The 24,862-nt window shown below is 40.8% G+C and overlaps 1 protein-coding gene across 1 annotated transcript in view; it reads right to left on the minus strand.

Moving 5' to 3' along the window:
* Window positions 1–24,862, minus strand: part of LOC129253351 (steroid receptor seven-up, isoforms B/C-like) — an 82,176-nt gene that overhangs the window by 2,326 nt on the left and 54,988 nt on the right. Inside the window, exon 3 of the mRNA XM_054891695.1 lies at window positions 23,408–23,959. Coding sequence (XP_054747670.1) covers window positions 23,408–23,959 — 552 coding nt within the window. The remainder of the gene's footprint in view (window positions 1–23,407; window positions 23,960–24,862) is intronic.

Genomic DNA, 24,862 nt, shown 5'->3' on the forward strand with positions numbered 1-24,862 from the left:
GCTTGGTTAGACATCCAGTGCTTCAGGTGATAATTTCCACCAAGCGGAGTTATCTGTTGCAAACAATCGATGCGAATTCGGTGATTTTTGACTGGCATTTACACTGACTTTTGACGCAATGAAGCGCTGTGAGAATTGTCGTCTCTGAAGTTGCCCGCAGTTGTTTTGTATCGAAGTTGCCAACTGCATTTGAATCCAAGTTAGTTGAGCTTTGTTGGATATTATCTGCGTACGTTTATGGTCAATTTAAGCGACATTAATTGATAGTTCGTTTGCTAATGGAAGTGCGCCGGCGTGTGGCAATAAGCAGCGGTTTTATAGTTTACGATGCAGCTCTCATGATGTCACTGGTTGGCTAACTGACTAGCTCACCATGTACACGGTGGAGCGCGTTGCCCATAAGTGTGCATGTGTATATGTGCATACAGCTAACTGCGTTATGCAAAGCGTCCAGTGTGGCAGATATCTTCGACAGTTCGAATGCTTTTGCATTTATAGATGAATTAAATTTACTCCGTATCTATTAACGTCGTAATCAATTTATAAGGCAAGTTTTCTACTTAAGGCAAATATTTATGTTTAGTATTAAAGATTTAATAATTTCGAGTTGAAATATTATCTGTTATGAGGAAGCTTCGATAAAAAACCGATTTGAAAGTATGATAGTAAACCTGATAGAGATGTTCAACCCATTCCAAAAGAGATTTGCATAACTAAAGGGTGGTTAAATTTCAAGGGCCGATATTGAATATAAACCACACCTAAACATCAAGTTTTTTTCTGCATTTAATTTGACATTTTTCAATTTCAGACTAACTCAACTTTTTATTATGAAAACGGGCGTTCAAATCAAAATGCATATCGCGCACTTCATCTTCTGTCAATAATCAGAATTGCCGCATTTAGGCGAATGATAATCCAAGAGTGATTGCCGAAAAACCGATGCACCCACAAAGAGCGACTGTTTGGTGCGGTTTACGGGCCGGTGGCATCATTGGGCCGTATTTTTCCCAAATGAGGCCGGTCAGGCAGTTACTGTGAATAGTGTTCGCTATCGTGATTTAATAACGAACTTTTTATGGCCAGAATTGGAAGATATGGATGTGGACGATATGTGGTTTCTACAGGACGGTACCACTTGACCCACAGCTAATGAAACAATGGCTCTTTTGCGCGAAAAAATTTGATGACCGAATAATCTCACGTCGCGGCGATGTCAATTGGCCGCCAAGATTATGTGATTTGACACCGTTGGACTTCTTTCTTTGGGGTTATTTGAAAGAAAAGGTATACGTCGCTAAGCCAGCAACAATTCAAGAGCTAAAGGATGAGATAATTCGGCACATCAACGGCATAGAACCTCAATTATGACTCAGCGTCATCGAAAATTTGGACCATCGAATGGAGGTATGCTGCCGAGTCCGCGGCGGCCATTTGGCCGATATTTTGTTTCCTACGTAATTGAGCCATATCAGTATTATCATAATAAAGATAAATAACAATAATTTTCTAAAAGAATTGTATTTTATTCAAAATCAACACCGGTCCTTAAAACTTAACCACCCTTTAGAAACTGAAAGGAGAAGGAAAAGAACTTAACAGGTGGAAAAAAGGGAGAAGGGGCTTTGGATTAGAGGTTGACAAACAACTGAGGCTTATTCCATTCGTATTAGTCGCTTCAATGAATTTAATCAGATTTGTGATATTTAAACCTGCAATACCCCCAGGTGTAGCAAAAAGGTGAGAGCCCAGATGTCTAAATCTTTGCCCTACGAGAGCAGGGTAGCTGAGCAGAAAGTTCTGAGATTCTACATCGAAATACAGAAAGAACTTGAAGCAGTCCCAAGTCTCATCGCATGGACTTCTAATGGACAATATTCGGTAAGGATACCTACCAAATTCGAAAGCAGCGGCTTTGTTAGCCTTAGAAGTTTCCACGAGCGCCCCCGATCTAACTGTGGCCAGAAGGATCTCGCAACTTTGCACGTTTGCACATTAGCCCGGCGTTCGCTGAGTTCACGGGAGGCCCATCTTTTCATGAGCAGACCACAGGCTCTCAAGGCAACTCCAATCCTCTTATTTTGCTATGAAATCGACTCCAGGGTCCCCTGACACGAAAGCCTAGTAAGCTTTACATCGACGTATTCGGATGCCAAATGGAGAAGCCAGTCATTCCCCGACTTATTTTGAATGCAAAAACAACGAGTCCAAGGCTTTAATTGCAGCTTGGCTGTCGGAGTACATATTTGCATCCTTTGCAGTATTTACAAAAGTTAGCACCCAATCCTCTGCTTCTTTAATTGCGGCTACCACCGCTTGGGAAACACTACACTGGTCCGGAAGCCCAAATTTGAGCTAAAGGGTTTTCCAATAACGGGTGTGATTGGTGAATGGATCGTTTGTGCTATCGAGAGATGATTAACGATTTTTTGTGGCCGGAATTGGATGGACAACGTTTATTGTCAACAAAACGGCGCTACGTGCCACACAAGCAACGAAACCATTGATCTTTTACGGGTAAAGTTTCAGGACCCTGTTATCTCTCGAAGAGGTGATATTGTGATTACCATTGTGGTCACCGAGATCTTGTGATTTAACACCTTGCGACTTTTTTCTTTTTAGGCCACGTGAAAGAAAAGGTCTACGCCAACAGCCCAGTGTCGATTCAAGACCTCAAAGATGGAATTCGTGAGGCTATCGAGGGCATAGGGCAGCCACTTTGCAATTCGACTTTCATGAAAAGGATATTGTCCTGTAAGCGTGGTCATGGTGGTCATTTGCCTGATGTTATTTTCCACTATTAACGGCATACTTTCCTCTTTTTAATGAAATAAACATCCGCTCGTTTATGTTAAAAAATAACATTTTTCTTTGAATATCGAAATAACACCTCTTATTGGAAAATCCTTTATGTGGAGAGCTCTTCGCAGAATACTCTCCCACCAAGTCATCCGTCCAACGTCGAGCTATCTGTTAACATGTATGGGCCATGGACATGGCACTGCCCCCAAATGTTGCACACCGCCCTTTCCTCCTTTTAGAGAAAAAGTTTCTGATCTTATTCCTTGGAGATTCCACTACAAAGATAATTTTATGCTATCGAAATCCAGCTATAATTTGTTAAAAATGTACATTTTCAGCAATTTACAACAAGCCCTTCATTAATCAAGATTTCATTGATTTGTGATATTAACATACAAATAGAAAATTTTCGAAGTGTCATCCTGAGGTGTAAATAAAATACATTGCTTGCTAAACTTTAAAAATAATATGACAAATGGAAGAATTTTTTAATACATTTTTTTTTAATTTTTATGATATGATTTTATGGTATTCTAGTACGTGCGTTTGCTGACAATCGTGCAAAATGCAAATTAAAAATTATTTATTCTTTCAATTCTGGAATGCCAGGTCAATCGTATTCAGCAAAGGTTTCAGTTATTTGCATAATTAGAGAGTCAGTTATGTTACTTTGTAAATAAAAGTAATTTGGATGTCATTAACCGTTACACGAAATTAATGGCATAGCAACACCGGCGTTCCAGATCAATATTTTCAGTTAGAGAGACATGATTGCCACACCCTGCAGCGTGACTCGGGAGTGAATGCCTAACAAGCCAAACATGCGAGTGCGTACTTTGTATGGAAGAGAAGGCGTGACAAACCAAAATCAAATAAACAAAATTTCTTTTCTTTCTATAGGAAAATTCCTATATATTTCCCGGTCAAAAAGCGTTTGAAGAAGTCCTCTACTCTGGCGGTAAAAAAACTGAACCAATCGATTTTCACAAGCAGTGCTCGAGGTCAGTTTTAAACTATCAAGAAAATTATTGAAACGTTTGAAAAGGTGATTATCACTTAGTGCCAGTCCTGGACTACGCAAGCTCTCGGCCATTGTGCGAGAGATACTACCCGTTGGCATTAAAGAAGAAGAGAGGCAGCAGCGCTAGTACCTTTCTACAAAGCGTTGTTGGACGCACAAACTAATGCCAGTCATGGTACCGAAATGGTATTGAAGGAAACACGGGGAAGTTGATCTCTACGTGACGTAACTGAAGAGAGGTGATGGATGTTTTAAAGTGTATCTACACCGCTTTAATTTGGAAAACGACCCCTTTGGCCCGGTCTGCCTTGACGAACTATGTAGAGGGTGCAAGGCATGTGCTATTCCTGTGCCCGTGTTTTGATACCGAAAGAGCAGATCTTCGCAGGGTTTTTGGCGAGCATCCCACAGAAGCAAACCTTACGACGCAAATGTGCGATAAACCTGCAGAGTGGCGCACATTAGGTGGTGTTGCAGCGCGTATCATGAAAACCCTGTGTGACGAAGAATAGGTCTGAAAGGCGAACCTAAGCCATCAACAGCTTGATCCTCAGGCTAATGGACTCTCGTACTGTATTATTGTATTACTTAACGGCAAGGTTCTGGGAAAAGCAACCGTTCGGGCAAGTGGAGGTTTTAATTCGAGTTAAAGTCACACATAGAAGAGGTAGAGACAGTCGAACACCTTCTATGCGGGTGTGTGGCTCTGCGTAGAAGACGGTTGAGATTGTTCGGCCGTGTGGATGTTGCGAGTCTCAAATTAGCTAATATAGCCAGTCACACAATGGTTTAGAAAGGACAAGTAGAATAAGGATAGGATAAATCTGGTGGTATCACAAGCGGTCTCTAACTGGCCTAGGTGCGTCGAAGCACAGGCACTTCACCTAACCTAACAATTGCATGGTGGTTCACTTTGCGCCACAAAATAGGCGCTTAAGCAAACTATAACCACTAAAAACATCAAACTTGCAGATGCCCTGCTTTACATAAAAATACAAAGAGCTCTGGTAGCCATTTGGGGTCAACAAACCTCAATTATAAATAAAAATCAGCTATTGGAGGCTTAACAGTTCTTGCACATCGGAACATTTTTTATGATCTTCATCGTCAGTGTTAAGAAAATATTTTTCCTTTTTGACTCTCTTGCTCTTCGTGGATGATTTAAAAATTGTTTCATCTGTTAAGAACTCATTGGACGCTGCCCAGATAAAGCATTAACTCGAATTGAAAAATGTTCATCGTTGGTGCAAAAGGTCGCGTCTGTCCCTAAATATTAAAAAAATGTTTTCGTTTAACATTTTCGAGGCGTGAGTACATTTTTAGCACATCCTACACTATTTCTAATAATGTACTACAAAGTGTAACAGAGTTTAAGGATCCAGGGCTTATACGATACGAAGTTTTCCTTCAGTCGTCACAACAATTTTATTCTTTCAAAATCTCGGTTGTACTCGGTTCTAAGCTTCATTCGTGGCAATACACTCGAATTTTCTAAGCCGTATACCTATATACCTTTGTTCGTGCTCACTTAGAGTTCGCTGTTATCATCTGGAGGTAAGGTCTCCAGGACCAACTTTGGATAAATAGAATACATCGCGCGTATAGAAAACATTTCTTAAGCAGGCATTAGGTTCCCTCGATTTGAGCCCTCTGCTCCTGTATTTCTCGGCTAAAACAAAATAATTTAGAATCTCTAGAAAAGAGAAGAGCAGTCCTTTCGCTTTCGTTTATTTTCAGTGCTGTTAATGACATCGTCCACTGTCCGCGACTTGAGCGGATAAGCTTTAATATTCCACAAAGAAGTCTTCATAATTTAACCCCTCTTAATGGGGGAAACTATGAGACTAAATTTCCGAGTAATGCAGCCATTGCTCGCCCACTCCGAGACTATAATTCGTTATCCAATTATAACCTGCTTGATTTCGCTTTTTATGAATCTAATTTTGTAAAAAATTTAAATTTAGTTGCTTAATATTGAATTTGGTATTCCCACAAAACTAATACGGCTATGCAAGGTGATGTTGCTCAACACCAACAGCGCCGTCAGAATTGGGAAGGACCTCTCCGAGCCGTTTGATACCAAACGAGGTTTCAGACAGGGTGACTCGCTGTTGTGTGTCTTCTTTAACCTGATGTTGGAGAGCGTCGTTCGAGCCGTAGAACTTAATCGCTCAGGCACAATATTTTATAAGAGAGTACAATTGTTGTGATATCGATATCATCGGCCTTAACAACCGCGCTGTTAGATCTACCTTATCCAAACTGGATAAAAAGGCAAAGCGAATGGGTTTGGTGGTGCACGAGGACAAAACGAAGTACAAACAAACAGTCGGCGCACTCGCGTATCGGCACCCATGTCACTGTAGACAGTTATAAGTTCGAGGTTGTAAAAGTTCGTTTATTTAGGAACCAACATTAACACCGAATCTCTCTTGCCAACAAGTGCTACTTTCGACTAAGTAGGCAACTGAGCAGTAAAGCCTTCTCTCGACGAACAAAACTAACACTACAAGACTCTCATCATGCCCGTCCTAACGTATGGCGCAGAAGCTTGGACAATGACAACATCCGATGAAGCGACCATTGGAGTGTTCGAGAGAAAGATTATGCGTAAAATTTTTGGACCTTTGCACGTTGGCAATGGCTAATATCGCAGACGATGGAACGATGAGCTGTATGAGCTTTACGACGGCATACACATAGCGCAGCGAATAAAGATCCAGCGGCTACGTTGGCTGGGTCATGTCGTCCGAATGGATACAAACGCTCCGACTCTGAAAGTATTCGATGCGGTACCAGCTGGTGCGTTGGAAAGATCAGGTGAAGAAGGACTTGATTTCACTTGGTGTGTCCAACTGGCGCCGGTTAGCACGAGAAAGAAACGACTGGCACGCTTTGTTGAACTCGGCCAAAATCGCGTAAGCGGTTATCGCGCCAATTAAGAGGAAGAATATTGAATTTTTATTGATGGCTAATATTTTAGTTGCCAAATTTGGTTTGTTTTTCTTTTTATTTTTGTCTTTTCTGTAAGGAAGTTTGTACTGTAGATTATTAAAGTTAAATAAAAAAAAAAATTAAAAATTATAAAAAAAAATAAAAAAGCTATAAATCAAGCAGTAGTATTACACACATTCAGATGAAGTGAATCAAAGAGAGCAAAACTTAAACTGCAATCAAATTACAATTCCCAATTCTGCCTCAAGACTGATTCTTTCTCCAACCAATCATTTTGAACAGGCATTATTAGCAATTTTCTAATATTGGTTTTGAAGCAATTTTCTAATATTGGTTTTGAAGCAATTTTCTTCGAGTGACTCATTGCTGTGTTTATCATTATTCATTTTGCCGCAGCAAACTTCTTCTCACAGCAAACGGCCGTCGTCTCGTTTTCCGCTTTCAGATTGCAGAAATGACTTGTCGCCAGCAGCGTAAGACATTTAACCATTTAATTGCAAATTAACCACGAACACGGCCGTCGGAGCGCTTCAAGCTCGCCGAGCATAGGTAATCAAATCACTTCACATAAAATAATTGTCAATTGACTTTCTATTAACTGTGGCAGCAGCGATATTCCTACAGCAGCCTATCAATGCTAACGATTCCTTATGGCGGTTGCGTTTGGCGGCGCGGCGCGGTCAAGCGACCAATAAACTCAAGTCAACTGTAAATTCATAAAAATCACATTCAATTCCTTCGCGTATACTTGGCGAAAACAAACTAGGTTTCAGCAGCAAACCAAACAAAAAAAAAATTAAAAAAAAACCGATAATAGCCAAGACAACAAAATAATTTGGAGGTACTTGTAAAAAAGAATGCTGCCAAAGTCACGACAACATTTGACAATAGCAGCTACAAAGTTACTCAAACGATTTCTGCACACATACAAACATACGTACATGCCTTTGTACATATGTACACACACACAACTAAAAGTGTATTATGTAGTTATGTGTTTTCATGCAGTTATCCAGGGAGAAAAGGCTGCACATAGCTTTTTGAAGGAAAAGAAGATGATGATGCAAATATCGGGTGTTTTTTGGCTGCATGAGAACAATCGGCATCTAACTAAGGTTTGACAGCTGAGAATGGAAAACTCTGTTGATATTTCTGTTCAGTAAATTTTGGAGGGAGCACTTCTCGAGCTTGCTAAATAATGACAACTGCGCATGTCGCAGAGAATGTGAAAATTCCGATTCCTTAATAGCTGACGACGGGACTGTCGTTCCGCTACCCGACCATGACGAGGTGAGAATAGGCTAAGGAACAACAAAGCCGCGGGAATCGACGGATTGCCGATTGAGTTATTCAAACATGGAGGCGAGGAGTTCGTAAGGTGCATGCAGCAGCTCCTATGGTCGGTTAAGCTGACTACGTGGATGAATAGAATTGGTCCTTTATGAATGCCGTTCTGGGCCCTCCCGAAGTATTTAATATAGAAAGCAGTCCCGGGAAGGGTGTCTCCACAGAAGGAGAGTGGCCACATCATACGACGCAATAGACGACGGTTGCTGTAAGTGCGAAGGCATTTTGAACCCTACCTCACTCACCAAAGACAAAAAAAATGGTCCACGTCTTCCGATTGGTGTGCTCTGTCCCACCTATAAGTAGAGTGATCCTCCAATTTATGCCAATTACCGCGGGATTAGTATTCTAAATATTGCGATATAAAGTTCTACCGAGCGTATTGTATACGACTGGATCTTATAAGTGTGGCTTTAGACGTGGAATCCATCATCGACCAGATATTCACAATACGCCAAGTCTTGAAAAAGACCCGTGACAGGAGAAACGACATGCACCATCTTTTTATCGATTTTAAAGCAGCATTCGACAGTACGAAAAAGAGTTGTCTATATGCTGCCATGTCTGAATTTGGTATTCCCGCGAAACTAATACAGCTGTGCAAGATGACCTTGCTAAATACCGGCAGCGCCGGCGCAATTCGGAAGGATCTCTCCGAGCCGTTTCATACCAAACGAGGTTTCCGACCTGATGGTGGAAAAGATCGTGCGAGCCGCAGAACTTAATCGCAATTTTTCAGAAGAACGTACAATTGTTGGCATAAGGCGACGATATTGACATCAACGGCCTTAAACACAGCGCTGTTAGTTCGGCGTTTTCCTAACCGGATAAGGAGGCAAAGCATATGGGTTTAGCGTCGAACGAGGGCAAAGCGAAGCACCTTCGCTCATCTAACAAACATCCGGCGCACTCGCATATCGGCACCCACGTCCCTGTTGCTAGGTATGATTTCGAGGTTGTGAGAGACTCCGTTTATTTAGGAACCAGCATTAACACCAAAAACAATGTCAGCCTTGAAATCCAACATAGAATCTTTCTTGCCAACAAGTGCCACTTTAGACTAAGTAGGCAATTGAATAGTAAAGTCCTCTTCTTACGAGCAAAGCTAACATTTTACAAGGTCCTCATGTATGGCGCAGAAGCTTGGGCAATGACAAAATCTGATTAGGCGTATTTTGGAGTGTTTGAGAGAAAGATTCTGTGGAAGGTTTTTGGATCTTTGCATGTTGGGCGATGGAACGATGAGCTGTATGAGCCTTACGACGACATGGAAATAACTCAGTGAATAAAGATCCGCGGCTACGTTACCTGGGTCACGTCATCCGAATGGATACAAACGCTCCGGCGCTGAAAGTATTCGATGCAATACCAGCTGGTGGTAGCAAAGGAAGAGGAAGACCTCCTTTGCATTGGAAAAATCAGGTGGAGAAGGACTTGATTTCATTTGGTGTTTCTAACTGGCGCCTGTTAGCACGAGAAAGAAACGATTAGAATGCTTTGTGAAACCCGGCTTACGTGGTTATCGCGTCAGTCACGGAGAAGCAGAAAGTTTGGTAAGCTATTATGTATCGTTTAATGCTAGAACAACGCTTCCAAATTGTGGAGATTTACTTTGAAGAAAAATAAATTTTATCGGGAAGTTCATAGAGCACTTCGCGCATTTTACAGGCGGCTTACACGGTCCGCATCATCGGTCCTTATTTCTTTCGAAATGCGGAAGGAGCTGCTGTTTGTGATTTGCGAGCGCTATTGAGCCATGGTGACAGGATTTTTGTTTCCAAAAATTAATCAGCTAAATATTGCCGACATTTGGTTTCAACAAGACGGCGCAATTAGCCACGCAGAGCGCTTAACAATAGATTTATTGGACTGATTGAATGGACCACGCAACTCGTAGCCGCGGCGGACATATAGTAATATTGCAATATTGAAAAAATAAATACCATGAAAATGCCACCAGGTTGGAATAAAAAAATCATACTCGTGTTTTGTTTTATCATGTTAAGCCTCAAGCTCTTAAAAAAACACCCGATATATGAACGACATAATAGCAAACCAATAACCGTAATGAGTATTTGTAGAGTAAAGTGGAAAGGGTAAATAAATTTAACAAGCTGGTCCATAAAATTCAACTAAAATAATATTGGCATTACTTTTATTTCCATAAAAGTCTAGAAAGTATAGTCGAAAAACTAACTTATTGCCTGCTGGCGACATTACAGCTCACATTTTTAAATTTAAGTTTGCCAACGATTGACTTTCTACGTAAACGGACATTAAAATGGCACTTAATGTCAAGATCTCATTAATAGAACTACTTTTACGAGTATAGATGTCTTCTCGTTGGGTGACAGTGGCCTTGCAGAGTACAACTACTTTTGCCTCAAGCCACTTTAACAGCGCCAGTGAAGTCAGAGTGTAAGCATTTTTTGTTTTAGTGATTTCAAAAGGAAGCGGCTACCGTTACGTTTACAAGCAGATTACTGCTATCGCTCATTTCTATGTACATCACGCAAAGTTTTGAAAAATATTTCGAATATTTCATCACATAACAATTCTGGAAGTCCATGGACTATTAAAAATAACGGACGTAAACTTTTAGCCACAAAATATTTTATAAGCCCCAAAACGCTAAGTACTTTCCCCATTTATTAACTTCAAACGAGCCTTGCTGCCAGACCAAATTTCAACGGTACTCCAAATAGACTGCCCACCGAAGTTCGTGTGTTTATTCGTTTTGCGAAATTTCGGCAGTCAGAATATCGCTGCTTTGGTTGGTGCTATACGACTACTAAGCTGGGCATTTCTACTGCTCAGTCTTCAAACTGAGGGGAGCGAATGAGTACTGTTATAGCTGGGTATCTATGTAGGAACTGTTGCGCACGAGTACAGTGATGTGGCGCAGAAGAGGCTGTGGCGGTGGGGAGTAGGCGTTGAAGCGCTGGTAAAAGCAGTCACTAACTCAAAAGATCGTGACCGCATGTCTTAAATGCATAATGACCGTAAAGTAGTTGCAGCGGCAGCAGCAGCAGCAGCAGCAACTATCAACAACAGCAGCAACAACGAGAAGTCGCTGGTATTTACTGAAATCTCAGCAACTAGGTAAAAAGTAAATTCTTTAACGTGAAAGAAAAGAAAAGCCAGCCGAAGCAATTCAACCTCAAATGAGTTGGCCCGAAAATCAAAGACTTTGCTTGCACACGGACCAGATTTGGTCGTAAGACAGGCTGATAGACGGGCTGGCGGAGAGTGTGGTGCCGACTAGTTGAACAGTTGAGTCAGTGTTTTGACGCAAACACTCAGTGTGCGAATGTGTGTGTGTGTGTGTGTGTATATGGCTGGCGTAAAAAAGGTTAAAGACATACGACCATCCGCAAGCCATTTACTTATTGAAAATTTACCGATTTCTGAATTGTGGCATAATTTTGGCATTGTTTTCCCTATTCTTCATTGTTATTGTTATTGTTGTTGTGTTTGCTTAGCATTTCTTTGCTTAAGCCATTCTTTATTGTTGTGTTGAAGGGTTTAATAACTTGATTAGATGCTTATTTATACGGCATGGCTGGTCGAATTTCATATACCCGCATGATAAATGAAGGGTCAAGTTTTAGTGCTGACACTGCGATGGGGGTCGTTTAGCTCAAGTTTTAGATGTTTTAATTCAGACCAGAATATTTACAATTATACGACTCGCAGAAAAACAGTGGTTACGCGATAGGTAAGAAGAAAAGCCTGCAAGAGGTCGATTATTCGGCGGTGTTTGGTAGAATGACACAAAAGCGCGGAGCAAAGAGTTTGTGCATTGAGATTTCAGAACTGCGACATCCTCAAACACTTTCAGAGAGGCTCTCAATATCTATGACTAAATCGATTGAGACTTGTGTGCCTGTGTATCTGCTCGTACGTCCATGACGCATAAATTGGGACATCTGAACAAGGCTTCACATATATGTATGTTGGTATCGGAAATGCTATGAATGAATGAATGCTAAACTACGATGCTTCAGTAATTAGTACCACAAATTTGCTCAAATTTCGTATACGGAATGGAATCAGTGAAAGACGTGCGTTAGGAAAACGAGTGTGACAACACCTTCTTCTTCTTCTTCTTAATTGGCGCGATAATGGCTTACGCGATTTTGGCCGAGTTTAACAAAGCGGTCCAGTCGTTTCTTTGTCGTGCTAACCGACGTCAGCTGGGCACACCAAGTGAAGCCAAGTCCTTCTCCACCTGATCTTTCCAACGCAGAGGAGGCCTTCCTTTTCCTCTACTACCACCAGCTGGTACCGCAATGAATACTTTCAGAGTCGGAGCGTTTGTATCCATTCGGACGACATGACCCAGCCAACGTAGCCGCTGGATCTTTATTCGCTGCGCTATGTCTATGTCGTCGTAAAGCTCATACAGCTCATCGTTCCATCGTCTGCGATATTCGCCGTTGCCAACGTGCAAAGGTCCAAAAATTTTACGCAGAATCTTTCTTCCGAATACTCCAATCGTCGCTTCATGGGATGTTGTCATCGTCCACGCTACTGCCCCATACGTTAGAGTGGGTATGATGAGAGCACCTTCATTGGTGAGATGACAACACCTGCATTCGAGTAAGTAGGTCTATATGTGCAACTCCTTTATCTAATTCGACCACAACTGGTCCACTCTTAAAAATAAAGAATAACTTTGGGATTGGAGGCAGCTAAATTCTAATGACATTGAAAACATCATTTTTAACTACAACAAAATGAATTGAGAATTTTAATTGATTAATTTCATAAAACCCCAAAAAGCAACAAGCACAGAAAATGAAACAAAAAGGTCTACAATTTGTACTCGATATGTCTCAGCAACCTTACGAGCTCTTCTGAGAGCCGTAGACTCCTTTTTGAGAGGATAAAATGCATACGAAATACTGAGTTAACTGAACAAAAATTTGTTGAAGCTGGAAAATTACAAAGCCCAGCAAATATTCTCCATAAGCATTGTAGAAAAAGGTCTCGTATTAAAGCAACTCGGTTGGTTTGTCTGCTCAGCAGTTACCGCAACGAAGCATCCACAAACAAGGCACAAAACAAGTGAACATGACAATCACCAAAGAGCTCTGCCGATCGGTATGTGTCGTGTTTACTTACTTAAGATTTCGGTAACCAAATTGCTATTGACTAAACAGCAAGAAAAACAATGTATAAAATCACCTGCAAAAAAGGTGGACTACGAACTAGTCGGTCAATGCATCAGGCAGGCAGTTGAGCTGCTGAGCAGCTGAGCAGTTAAACAGGCCGCCAGACTAGATCGATGCGCTCGAAGTGTGGCCGAGACATGAGAGATACAAGTGAACAACAATCGAAATTGAAACGAAAACAAAGCGAAATCAATGATTGGTGATAGCAACAAAAATGAAGCAAAAAGTAGCCTACTATCGAAAGCAAATCAAATGGGGGGAGAAAGAAGAGCGCGCATGTTGGTGTACGCTTGACTCGCCGTTGTTGACGGCGACATGTTGTCAGCAGCCCAACATAGATACGGTTACTTGCAACGGCAGCAGCGAAATGCCAATTCAATGCCTGCAATGTGCATTCCCGACGTTCCAACTAACCAACTGTCGCTGCTGATCGTGTCTCCCACAATCAAAAAGCACCCAAATGGGCAGCTTAGGGGGCAGCAAGAGTGGCGCTGCGAACATAGTTTGGCGGCGTCGTCGCATGGAAACTGCGCATGACACAGAAATCGCGGACGCTCACTTGCAAATGCGCGCTCGGTTGTTTGGACGGACGAAGCGTTGGGTGAGCAGTGGCTCGACAGCCACTTAACGAAAGTGTGCGAATGGTAAGGGTGAGTGTGTGTGTGTGTGTCCTCGTACTATATGACTGACTGATCGGCTGAAGTTTATGGACTCATCACAGCAATTCAAATACAATAGCAGTTTTTTGCTGTAGTCACAGCCACAGCCGTGCGATCGTCTCCCCTTGCGCCGGACTTACAAGCTCCGTCACTCACTAAAGACCAACTTTAGGATACGAATATTGGCTCGTTTCTCCAACATCTTGTGCAACGGGCAGCAGCAGCAGCATGCCACATAACGTTGCTTACACAATTGGGAAATTATTTTCATTGCTCCTAACAATTTTTTCCTTGTTTTCGGGCTGTTTTTGTTTTGCCTCCTTTTCGCTCGTTGCTCTTTTTCGCGCATTTCTGTTTCCACTGTGGCTGCAGCTTAACTGGGCACGGTGCGCTTTGACAGAGTGTTTTTTGTGTGCTCTGTCACATGGCTGTTGTTGCTATTGGAGTTGCCATTGCCATGGCTGGCTTTAAGTTTTTTGTTTGTTTTTTTTTGCTGCCGTATCTGTATCTGGCGGTTAGCGTAAGGACCGTTTGCGCTTGTAAATAAGCGACGTAAACGAGTGTTGTATTAATGTTCATAAAGTGGTATCTTGACGTCAATAAACGTCGCCGATCACAAGAGTCTCAACTGTGGACAAGACTGTGGCACATCCATCGCTGGTCGCAAGCTCTGATGACGATGACTGCTGTTGGACACATGGATGTATGTGGATATGTATGCATGAATGTGGCATCACCACGGCGCGTTGACTAGGAGAAGCTTAGGTGGTAGGTGGCATTATTAACTTATGCACCACGTGCAACTAACTGGGGTATGCAGTGCGTGTCGAAAGGTACGATGAGCAGCCACAGTAAAATGTCATACTAATTATCGGTCGAAACTGAATAAGTTGGTTATGCCTAGGCTGCGGAAATTTATTAATCGTAGACATGACTTCACGCATTCATATGTTTCATTTCGATTTACCAAACCAATTTTATGAGATTTGTTTGATTTTTTTTTCAATTTCAAACGTTTATTAAAAAAAATGGTTACAAATTTATTCTTCAAAATAATAGCCATCGCTAGCGACACATTTTTCCCATCTCTCAGGCAATTTGTGGATGCCGCGCCAAAAAAATTGGCCGTCTTTGGCCGCAAACCAATCATCGAGCCTTTTTTTGGGTTCTTCGTGAGAATTGAAGCGCTGGTCGGAAAGTGCGTGGCCAATCGATGCAAACAAATGATAGTCGGAAGGCGCCAAGTCTGATGAGTAAGCCGCATGCACCAGCGATGTTCGATTTTGCGGTGCATTGTCATGAAAAAATACTTTGCTCTCTGACGCCGATCGGCATATTCTGGGCGTTTTCGGTGGATAGCGCTGTTCAAATGGGCCACTTATCGTTGGTAGTGTTAAACGTCAACTGTTTCGCCTGGTTTTAATAATATAGCTCGTACCAAATCATACCACGCTGATCCCAGAAAACACACAGCATTGCCTTGCGGCCGAAACGATTTGATTTGGCCGTTGTTTTTGGCTTGTGGCCGGGCGGACCATACGATCGTTTACGCTTGGGATTGGAGATACACCCATTTTTCATCACCCGTAACGATTCGATGCAAAACCGACTTCCTTTTGAACCGGGAGAGCAGCATTTCACAAGTGGTTTTTCGGTTATCTTGCTGCCTTTCAGTCAGCTCATGCGACACCCATCTTCCGACCTTTCAAATCATGTCCATGTCTTTCAAACGTTTGGAAATGGTTTTTTGGGTCACTCCCAACTGCTCTGCCATCATTTCTTGCGTTTGACCATCATCTTCATCCAACAATGCTTGCAATTCATTCGGCGTCCTCAAACTTTTTCGGTGGCCGGCCACGGTCCTCGTTCTCCACGCTAAAATCACCACCTCGGAATTTTTCAAACCACCTGAAGCACTGTGCTCTTCTTAGAGCATGTCCACCATAGGCTTCTTTCTATAAGCATTTGATGAGCTTGAGAAGCGTTTTTCTTCAACTGATAGTAGAAAATCAACGATGTACGCAAATCGTAGTTCGAAGGCACGAAATTCGACATTTTTAAGATCGACAAAAATGCATTGTTGTATGAAACGTAACAAACAATGAACTGAATATTGTTGACAGAAAACAAGACATTTGGGAAGGTTTAGAAATACTCCTAGCGAAATCTAGGGACTAATAGCTGAAAGTCTCATTTCATAGGTATCTACCTGTATTTTCAAGAACAATTTTACATAAAAACACTCATCCCGAGAATAACTCATTGAAAATATTTCTTAAAGTTATAACTACAAATGTAACGCTAAGAATTTGTATAACTAAAAAATAAGAGTTTACACTTATTGGTATCTTAAAGTAATAATAAGAATAAGGTTTCTAATAATTTTATAAAAATATAAGTGCACACTTTTATTGAAAGAGCATAAAAATTTCGCAAAATAAAATATTACTTAAAAACGAGCGGCTAAATATGAAAATGTAATAGAAATGCGCAAATGTGCGTGAAAATGCCTGGTCGGTCCAGTAGCTGTTTCTGCCATCACCCGGCCTCCCAAGTGGTGCGGTTAGTTTGTGGCTCAGTGCTGTGTGAAACCAATAAAATCCTGGTGTTATTTGAAAGTGTGAGAGTGTATATGTTTGTGTGGGTGCATAGGTGTTTGGGGGTCATATTAAACGAATTTCGGGGTCATGAAATAAAGAAAATATATTAGTTAAAAAATTAAAACGCAGTGATGAAACTCACTGATGCAAGAAAATGGCAACTACAAAAATGATAAAATAATAATCCTCAGAAAAATAATAAAGTGGTACAAATAACAATAATAAAATGGTTAATACCGAAAATCCTAAGTAAAAGTTGCCACATTCCAGATCATAAAATAAAGCGAAGCGTAGTTTTCAACTGACTACTCATGAAATATCGAATATCTAAAGTGAGTATGTATTAGTAAGTGTGTTTGCAAATACAAAATAAATTCTTCAAAAACTTCTACAAAGCAAATTCTATATTCATACCAAATGAACTACTGCGATTTTTCTAAACTACTTTCAATCCTAAGGGCCATCTCTTCGCAATCCTCCAACATTAAAGCTTACTTTATCACTGCAATAAATGCATTTGCATACTCTCAAACCTCTGTTTAATACTCGGATCGATATATATAACGGATCAATGTTTATATGCGTCCTTTTAAACTGTACTTGATTTAGGCGGATCTAAAGTGATATGAAACTAATTAAGGCGTTGGAAATAAAGTGCCCTTCACTGGCATTAGCAGCCTTGAAAATAGTTGAACAAAATAAGTATTTTTACTCATTTGCCGTAACTCAGCACTAGCGGGCAGCTGAGAAGGCGAGAAGCGTGAAAGATAAAGGGTGATCAGATTGGAGGTACTTTTTCCAATAGGGTCCTTTTGACAGATCACGCATGACTACTGTTAAACTAGGTTAGGTTAGGATAGGTAGTAATGGTTGCCCAGAGAGTGGGCCCACTTGGACGAAAGCCAAACTTCTTTCATCCTTTGTGATACCATTACAAGAGGGGCAAAAGAGGTGAAGGAAAAAACGATAGGACGAAAAGAAGAGGGTTGGGGTGGGTTGAGTATTTGTGGACTATGAACGATGACTGATTTATGGTTGTGTTAGCCTCTTTATGCTGCTGATGAAGTTCATCAGATGTTTGATATCAAGACCTGCTATATCAGCAAGCGCAGAAAAGAAGTGAGAACCAAGTTGCTTGAATCTTATCCCCGCGAGAGCTGGGCAGCTAAGGAGCAGGTGCTGAGATGATTTCACCTCATCCTCCATACAGTTGACGCAAAAAGGACTCGAAGTAATTCCTGTTAAACTAAATACATAATTTATTTCAGTATTCATTGACATTCCAGCATGCCAAGACTTACACGTCTCAACAACGTTTACAAATCGTAAAGTGAAAAGTGTTCATCGCGTGCTCAGACCCACTTATGGTGTACATAACCGTCTTATGGAACGCACTATTCGGCAAGCCTTCGGCAAAATTGAGAATAATTGTACATTATTGGACCGATTAGGCTATAAATGAGAGTTTTGACGAAGAACCAGAAAAATCGATTTGGCGCCGATCTCAACAACTTTGCCCATCTTATAATTCTACTTGAGCGATTTTGCGCAAAGATCTTGATTTAAAAAGCATATACAGGTGAATGGATTGCGTTATCGAGAGATGATTAAGGATTTTTTATGGCCGGAATTGGATGGTATTGATCTGAAGAACGTTTATTTTCAACAAGACGGCAGTGCGTGCCACACAAGCAACGAACCCATTGATCTGTTACGGGAAAAGTTTCCGGACCGTGTTATCTCTCGAGATGGTGATCACAATTGGCCACCGAGATCTGGTGATTTTAAACCTTATGACTTTTTTCTTTGGGGCCTCGGAAAAGAGAAGGTCAACGCCAACAGCCCAGGGTTGATTCAAGACCTCAAAGATGGAATTAGTGCGGCTATCGAGGACATAGGGCAGCCACTTTGCAATTTGCTTATGGAAAATTTCATGAAAAGGATATTGTCCTGTAAGCGTGGTCGTGTTGGTCATTTGCTTGATGTTCTTTTCCACTATTAGCGGCATACCTTCCTCTTTTTAATGAAATAAACATTGAATATCAAAGTAACACCTCTTATTGGAAAACCCTTTATATGAAGCTAGTCCAAAGATTGAAACCGGCCGATCCCCAAAGCGTCATAATTTCAGTCGTTAGGCGCTTGAAAAACTTGCCAGAGATCCGCATTTTGCGACCCTAATCTTGTTCAGCGATGAGGCCCCGTTTTGCATTTTTGGCAAAGTCGAAGCCATTCAAGAAGAGCCATTACATCTATTGAAAATAACCGTTTGGTGCGGCTTATGGGTTGGAGGAATCATCGGCCCATATTTCTTCAAAGAGGATACTGACGTCAATGTAACAGTGAATATCGAATGCTTTTGCGCCATGATAAACGACTTTCTGGTGCCGAAAATTAAAGCCCGTGATTTTCAAGACATTTGGTACCAACAAGACGGTAGACGGCGCTACTTGCCGTACAGTCCGTAACACAATGGATTTACTGGGACGTCGTTTCGTTGAGCATTTTATCGCTTTTCCCGAAACAGTGGATTGACCACCAAGATCGTGTGATAACACACCTTTGGACTTTTATTTGTGGGGGTATGTAAAATCTTAATGCTTTGTGCATAAAACAGCTTCGATTGAGGCATTGGAAGTCAACATTACTAAAGTTATTCCGAAATAACGACCGAAGTTCGCCAGCGAGTCATTCAAAATGGGTGTTTACGGGTGGCCGAATTATGGCGCAGTTGCGGCCAACATTTGGAAGGGAGTATCTCTAAAAAACAAATGTGACGAATGGTTCTACACAAAAACAATAAAGATTGCCAAATCAATTTGAATTTTCGTTGTCTTATTTCTATTTGATATCCGATACCTCTAAATTGATCACCCTTTACTTTAAAATTAGAACCAGCTTAGAAAAGCGCACTTTATTGATAAAGTGATGAAACAGACCTGAATTTATAGGATAAACTCGTAAGCACAAATTTCTACTTGTAATTACAATAAATTGGTCTCATACACCCCCTTTCACATATTTTTCATATACATATATTTTTTCCATATATTATTATTTTTATATTATATACATAGTATATTTCTCAAATATATAGTTCAAGCTACCACTTAGTCCATATAACCAACAGTTTCGAACTTTAAAAAAAAATTTAAAATTTTAAAAAATTTAAAAAAAAATTTTACTAAAAACTTTATATTTTTCGGCAAATTGTAAGTTTCAGCTGCTTACAAGATAACGTAATTTTTGGCATTGAATGTTTGTTTTTGTTGACAGTACTAGAATTTTTTTATATGAAAAAAAACTAGCACATACTTTGGAGGGAAGCAAAAACTTTTTTAAAAATCAACGCTGTTCTGTATACACTTGAAACTTACACTTTGTTATACTAAAATTAAATGAGCTATAAAACTGCTTACTCAGAAAAATTCTAAAAATTGTGGTTAAATAGTTAAAAGTAGCGATGAAATTTCGAACAATTTTGTACACAGTGGGTCACTGTGTGTTATACTCGTATGGCTTTTGTTGTAGTATGAACGATGCATATTTTTATACAAAAAAAGTGATGTATTTATAATTTGGAACGTGGTGCATATGAGACGAAATCGTAGGGGTACGAATTAATGGCGGTTAGTGTAAGTAGAGCAACTTGACAAGCTCCATGAAAATCAAGCTAAGACCACACTAAAGTGCCTTGCAAGAGTTTCAATTAAGCGGTTATATACCTTGTGTTGGACTAAAAAATCGAAAATTGTTTTATGGCATATTCTAAAAGTACATCATCTTAAAAATATAAATTCAAAAAATCATAAAGATCTGAGCACTAGAACGAAAGTTAAAGACCGTGGAAGCGCGCGACCTTTCTTGGAACGAGAAGTGCACGCAAAACTTTAGACGCGATTATCTCGAAGTCGTGTTTTTTGAAAATTACCGCCGCGATGATCATTATTTATCAAAAAATATTTGACCGATTTGCGTAAACGTTTTTTTAATTATTCAAAGTTACAACCTCGTGAATTTGAACGGTTCACTTTTTATAAATATTTGCATAGTTCGCTGGAACAATTTTTTTTTTTTAATTTTTCAACCGCCAAAAATGGTTTTTTGGTGCAAAGTGGTTTTCATATCGAGAAAAATTTGTTTTGAGTAAATAAACCGTTCAGATTCACTAGAAAACATTTTTCTACAATAATCATTTAATTTTTTTGAATTCAGTAGAGCTGCTCATGCGCTACTGTGATCACCGCAAATCTCTTCTAAAAAAAAATAAAAAAAAAAATAAACATTTTTTAAAATAAAAACACCAAAATGTATTCTTTGAGACTCACCCTTCAGTATGATATATGCGTCATTTGAATAAAAATTTTAAAACATATAAAAAAAAAAAATTATTACAATCGTCCATTTTTTCGGGCTTAGAAGGTATATAACCCCTTAAATATAAAAATTCAATACCCTATTTTATATTAGGTTCACTACTTTTGTCGCTTACTTTACTTTGCTTATTTTAGCAAAATAAAGTGCACGTTTTTGTTCGACAAAAACTGTAAACTCGACATTATTCCGAATACCAGCACCAATCCTTAGCTTCTAAATAAGTTGTGATAAAAATTAAATATTAATTAATAAGTAAATGGTATAGTACTTAAAATTTTTTTAAAAATAAAAAATAAAAAACAAAAACTAAAATACGTAAAAATATTAAAGCCAAAAATCTACAAAGAAAGTAAAGAAAAAATTTGTTTTTTTTTAATTTTCCAACGAAAATCGTTGTCTTAAAATAATCTTAACTTTAAACCAAACGTCTTCCCATATTCTTTCAGTAAATTAGCAAAATTATTAAGTGCAAGCATTTAAAGTTTCTTTTGATTGCATTTACTTTGGATCTGCTAAATTTTAAGCTTTTAAACTCAGCGAACGCAGCGTACAATAAATTTCGTATTAAGGAAATTCACGACTTTCGCACGGAAGACGAATTCAACTACTGCAATTTAGAAAATATTGCACTGGCCTGTAGTCAAAAGTTAGTAATTAATTCAGCTCAAAATTTTGTACAGCTTCAATTTTTTAAAAGGAAAATCTTAAAATTTCTTTCTAAGCCAGTTTAAGATAGTAAAGCAAGTAAAAATACCAAAATAGAATTTAATTTTTCAAGCAACAATGTTTATATTTTTAATATTTCTTTCATCATCTTCCTCCTACTCCTCTCATTCTTCAACGTTTAACCAAAACTAGAGCTAGAATAAATTAGACTTATTTTCTAAAATAATAAATAACTAAATTAGTTAGCGCTTAAGGATTACGTCCATACGATCATTATTGATTAGGCATTTTAGGCACACTAAAGGTACTCCATATCGCTATAAATATACTGCACACTTGCACTTACACATATACACAGTATACACATACATTACACCCTATGTACAATGTAGCTAATTAATACGTTTCTGCTTTTTAATTATATGATTGCAACGTCTAACAAAATATATACAACTAATCATTTAAATTACAGCGTTCGATGGCTAAACTAAAAATGTAATTACAATTTGTTCGGAACGACCTGTTTCTACGCTCTGTTTGTACCGCCGAGTTCAACACTCGACTGCGCTTCGTCGCATAGCAACACTTACGAGAACAGCTTAGAAGTATTAGACTAGACTAAACACTATATCGACCTAAGGCTAAGGCGGCTCTACCAACTTTCAGTAAATCGAAAGATCTGCACCTCGGTGCTCAAACCAAACTACAATTGCCACCTACTGCCAAAGCTGTACGGCGAGTATCTATAGCTGGGACTACCGAACGAAGCGCCACTACTCACACCGAACGGTGTGCTATGGTGGAACATATCAAAAGCCGAACCGAAAGCAGTGCGCGGCGGTGTCTGATAGAACATGGCCGCAGTGGCAGCAGCTGCTACTGCGGCCTGTTGCTGATCTTGTGTCGCTTGTGTTTGTGTATGCGTGTGAAATTGTTGTTGCGCGGAGGTGTGATGCGGCGATTGATATGTTCCGCCATGATTACTACCTGCGGTACCTGAAGAGGCGACAGCGGCGGCGGCGGAGGCGGCTGTGGTTTGGGAAGCATTGTTACTCAATGGCGAAGCGGTTAGGCTGTTGAGTAGGGACGAACCGATTTGCGATTGAGTATTTATGGAAGCGCCCAGACCACTACTATTATTGTGACTTGCGTTCGAAGTAGATGTCGTTGTAGTTGTGCTGGAGTTGGTTGGCGCCGCAGAGTTCGCGCTGGCGTACAACGCGGCCAACAAATCGTCAGTGCTGGTCAAGTGTGCGGCAGTCTTGTGACTGGGGGCACACGAACTGAAAGCGCTCGTCGCCGAGTGCACAAGACCGTTCGCTGAACTTGTAGCCAGATGCTGCGATGTTGTTGGCATGCGTTCATCTTTGATATGGCAAGGTTCAGAGGATCCCATATTTCCAGAGTTATGATCCGTAGTTGATGTCGTTGTCTCTGCAGAGGGTGTAAGCGCCGCGTACTCGGTGGCGGAGAAGACATTTTGAGTGACCGCTTCAACGCCAGCAACACTCTTCATGAAGGCGGCTAGGTGGAAAGCAGCTGCCGAAGTATGTTGCTGTGATTCGCTTTCGACGCGATTCAAATCGTCCAGATGGTCGCGCACTATCAAAAGCACTTGCTCATGTAGCTGATCGGTATTGCCTCCATTCGCCACCGAGCTAGCGGACGTTGCTGTCGTCACCGCCGAACTATCCGAATTCGCGCTGTTATTCGTGCTGGCCGCGGAGGCCAACCCGCACACTTTAGCTGAAACTTTGGTTAGCAGCGCTGGAACATCCTTGTAGAGGATATCCAGCAACTTACCGGTGGTGAAGAGCACGATCGCCTTAAGACAGGAGTATTCCGCCGAATCGACGTGTAGCGCCTTCAGTTTTTCCACCTGTTCCTGGAAGATACGTATGTGATCCATGAATGCAACCACGCGATCCGCCGCCATCGGCGAGGCATGGAGACCAGCAGCGGCCAATAGCGGAGCCACATGCAGCGGCATCGAACATTGACTCGCATTCAAAACGAATAACTCGGACCAGACTAGACGCAGCAGCGCTACTTGATCCGTCACTTGCAGCTCGGGAAAGAACGGGATATTCTTGGCCCACTCCACGGCAGAGAAGAGTAGGCGTGCGGCCAGTTCGCAGATGTTATCAATACCCATTATATTGTTCGGCTGCATGCATTGACCATAGCGGGACGTTGGGTAAGGTTCGGCGCGCAAGAGCAGTGAAATGTAGGAACTTAGATAGGAGTGACCGTTGAAGCCGGCGACTGCCATGGGGTCACCATTGGCGAGCTGATACTGCCCATGCATACCGGCCAAACCGGGCTGAGTAGGTGGCACACGACCGCGTTGAACAGCTGAAAAGAGAGAGAGAGAAAGAGAATAGAGAGAACAAGAATTAGTAGGAGCTTAAAAAGCAAAGAGCTAAACGTAAGTAAGTTAGAGCTGGAGGTAGACGGCTGCCTGCGGCACAGCTGGTAACCTAATACCTTATTTAAATATCTAATTTTCAAATTTTCAAATACGAACAATTACAACAAAACTGTTATTTTGACCACGACATCACACGCCGAACAATGCGGCTGGCAGATAACGCCGTAGATACGCATTCAGAGTGTGTCATGTTTTCAGGCGCGGCCACATGCAACAGCAACGACAATACTGAGACGTTTACAAAACATAAACCCCTAAACTAGCAGCCGAGACAAAGAGGTATCAGCAACCTCAATCTCAGCGCATTGTTATACGAAGTTTAGGCAAGACGACAAGCGGCAGCAAAGCAATGTAGAGGACGCAACAAGACAAAGAATATGGTTTTAAAGATTTCGCAAGACCCAGAGCAAAGCCAAACGCAGGGCAGGGAGCGAATTGCAACCCCTTGTTGAGCATTACGGTGAATGCCAAGCATTGGCAGAGATACTTTTCAGCGCAGATACGCACTGCGTCATTAAACAAAATACTTCGAGAGTCTTGAATACGCAAAAGACGTTAGAGCGCATGGCACGCGGAGCAGTGTAAAGCGGTGGAGAAGAGGTTAGGAAGCAACCCTTCGTCGCTATGGTACAACTAGAACACACATCCAAATAAAGCTCAAGCGTTTGGCTGTTTGTGTGCAAACTCAAATTATGTAAAATATATTTTCAACACATTCGCCAACTTCGTAAATTTACAACACAAATTTGCATTGCTGTTTTGAGTGTTGAGTGAATTTACTTTTAATTAAAATGCACAATTTACAAACGATAATATATATGTACACA

The sequence above is a fragment of the Anastrepha obliqua genome, chromosome 1, assembly GCF_027943255.1.
Source record: "Anastrepha obliqua isolate idAnaObli1 chromosome 1, idAnaObli1_1.0, whole genome shotgun sequence".
NCBI classification, from domain to species: domain Eukaryota; kingdom Metazoa; phylum Arthropoda; class Insecta; order Diptera; family Tephritidae; genus Anastrepha; species Anastrepha obliqua.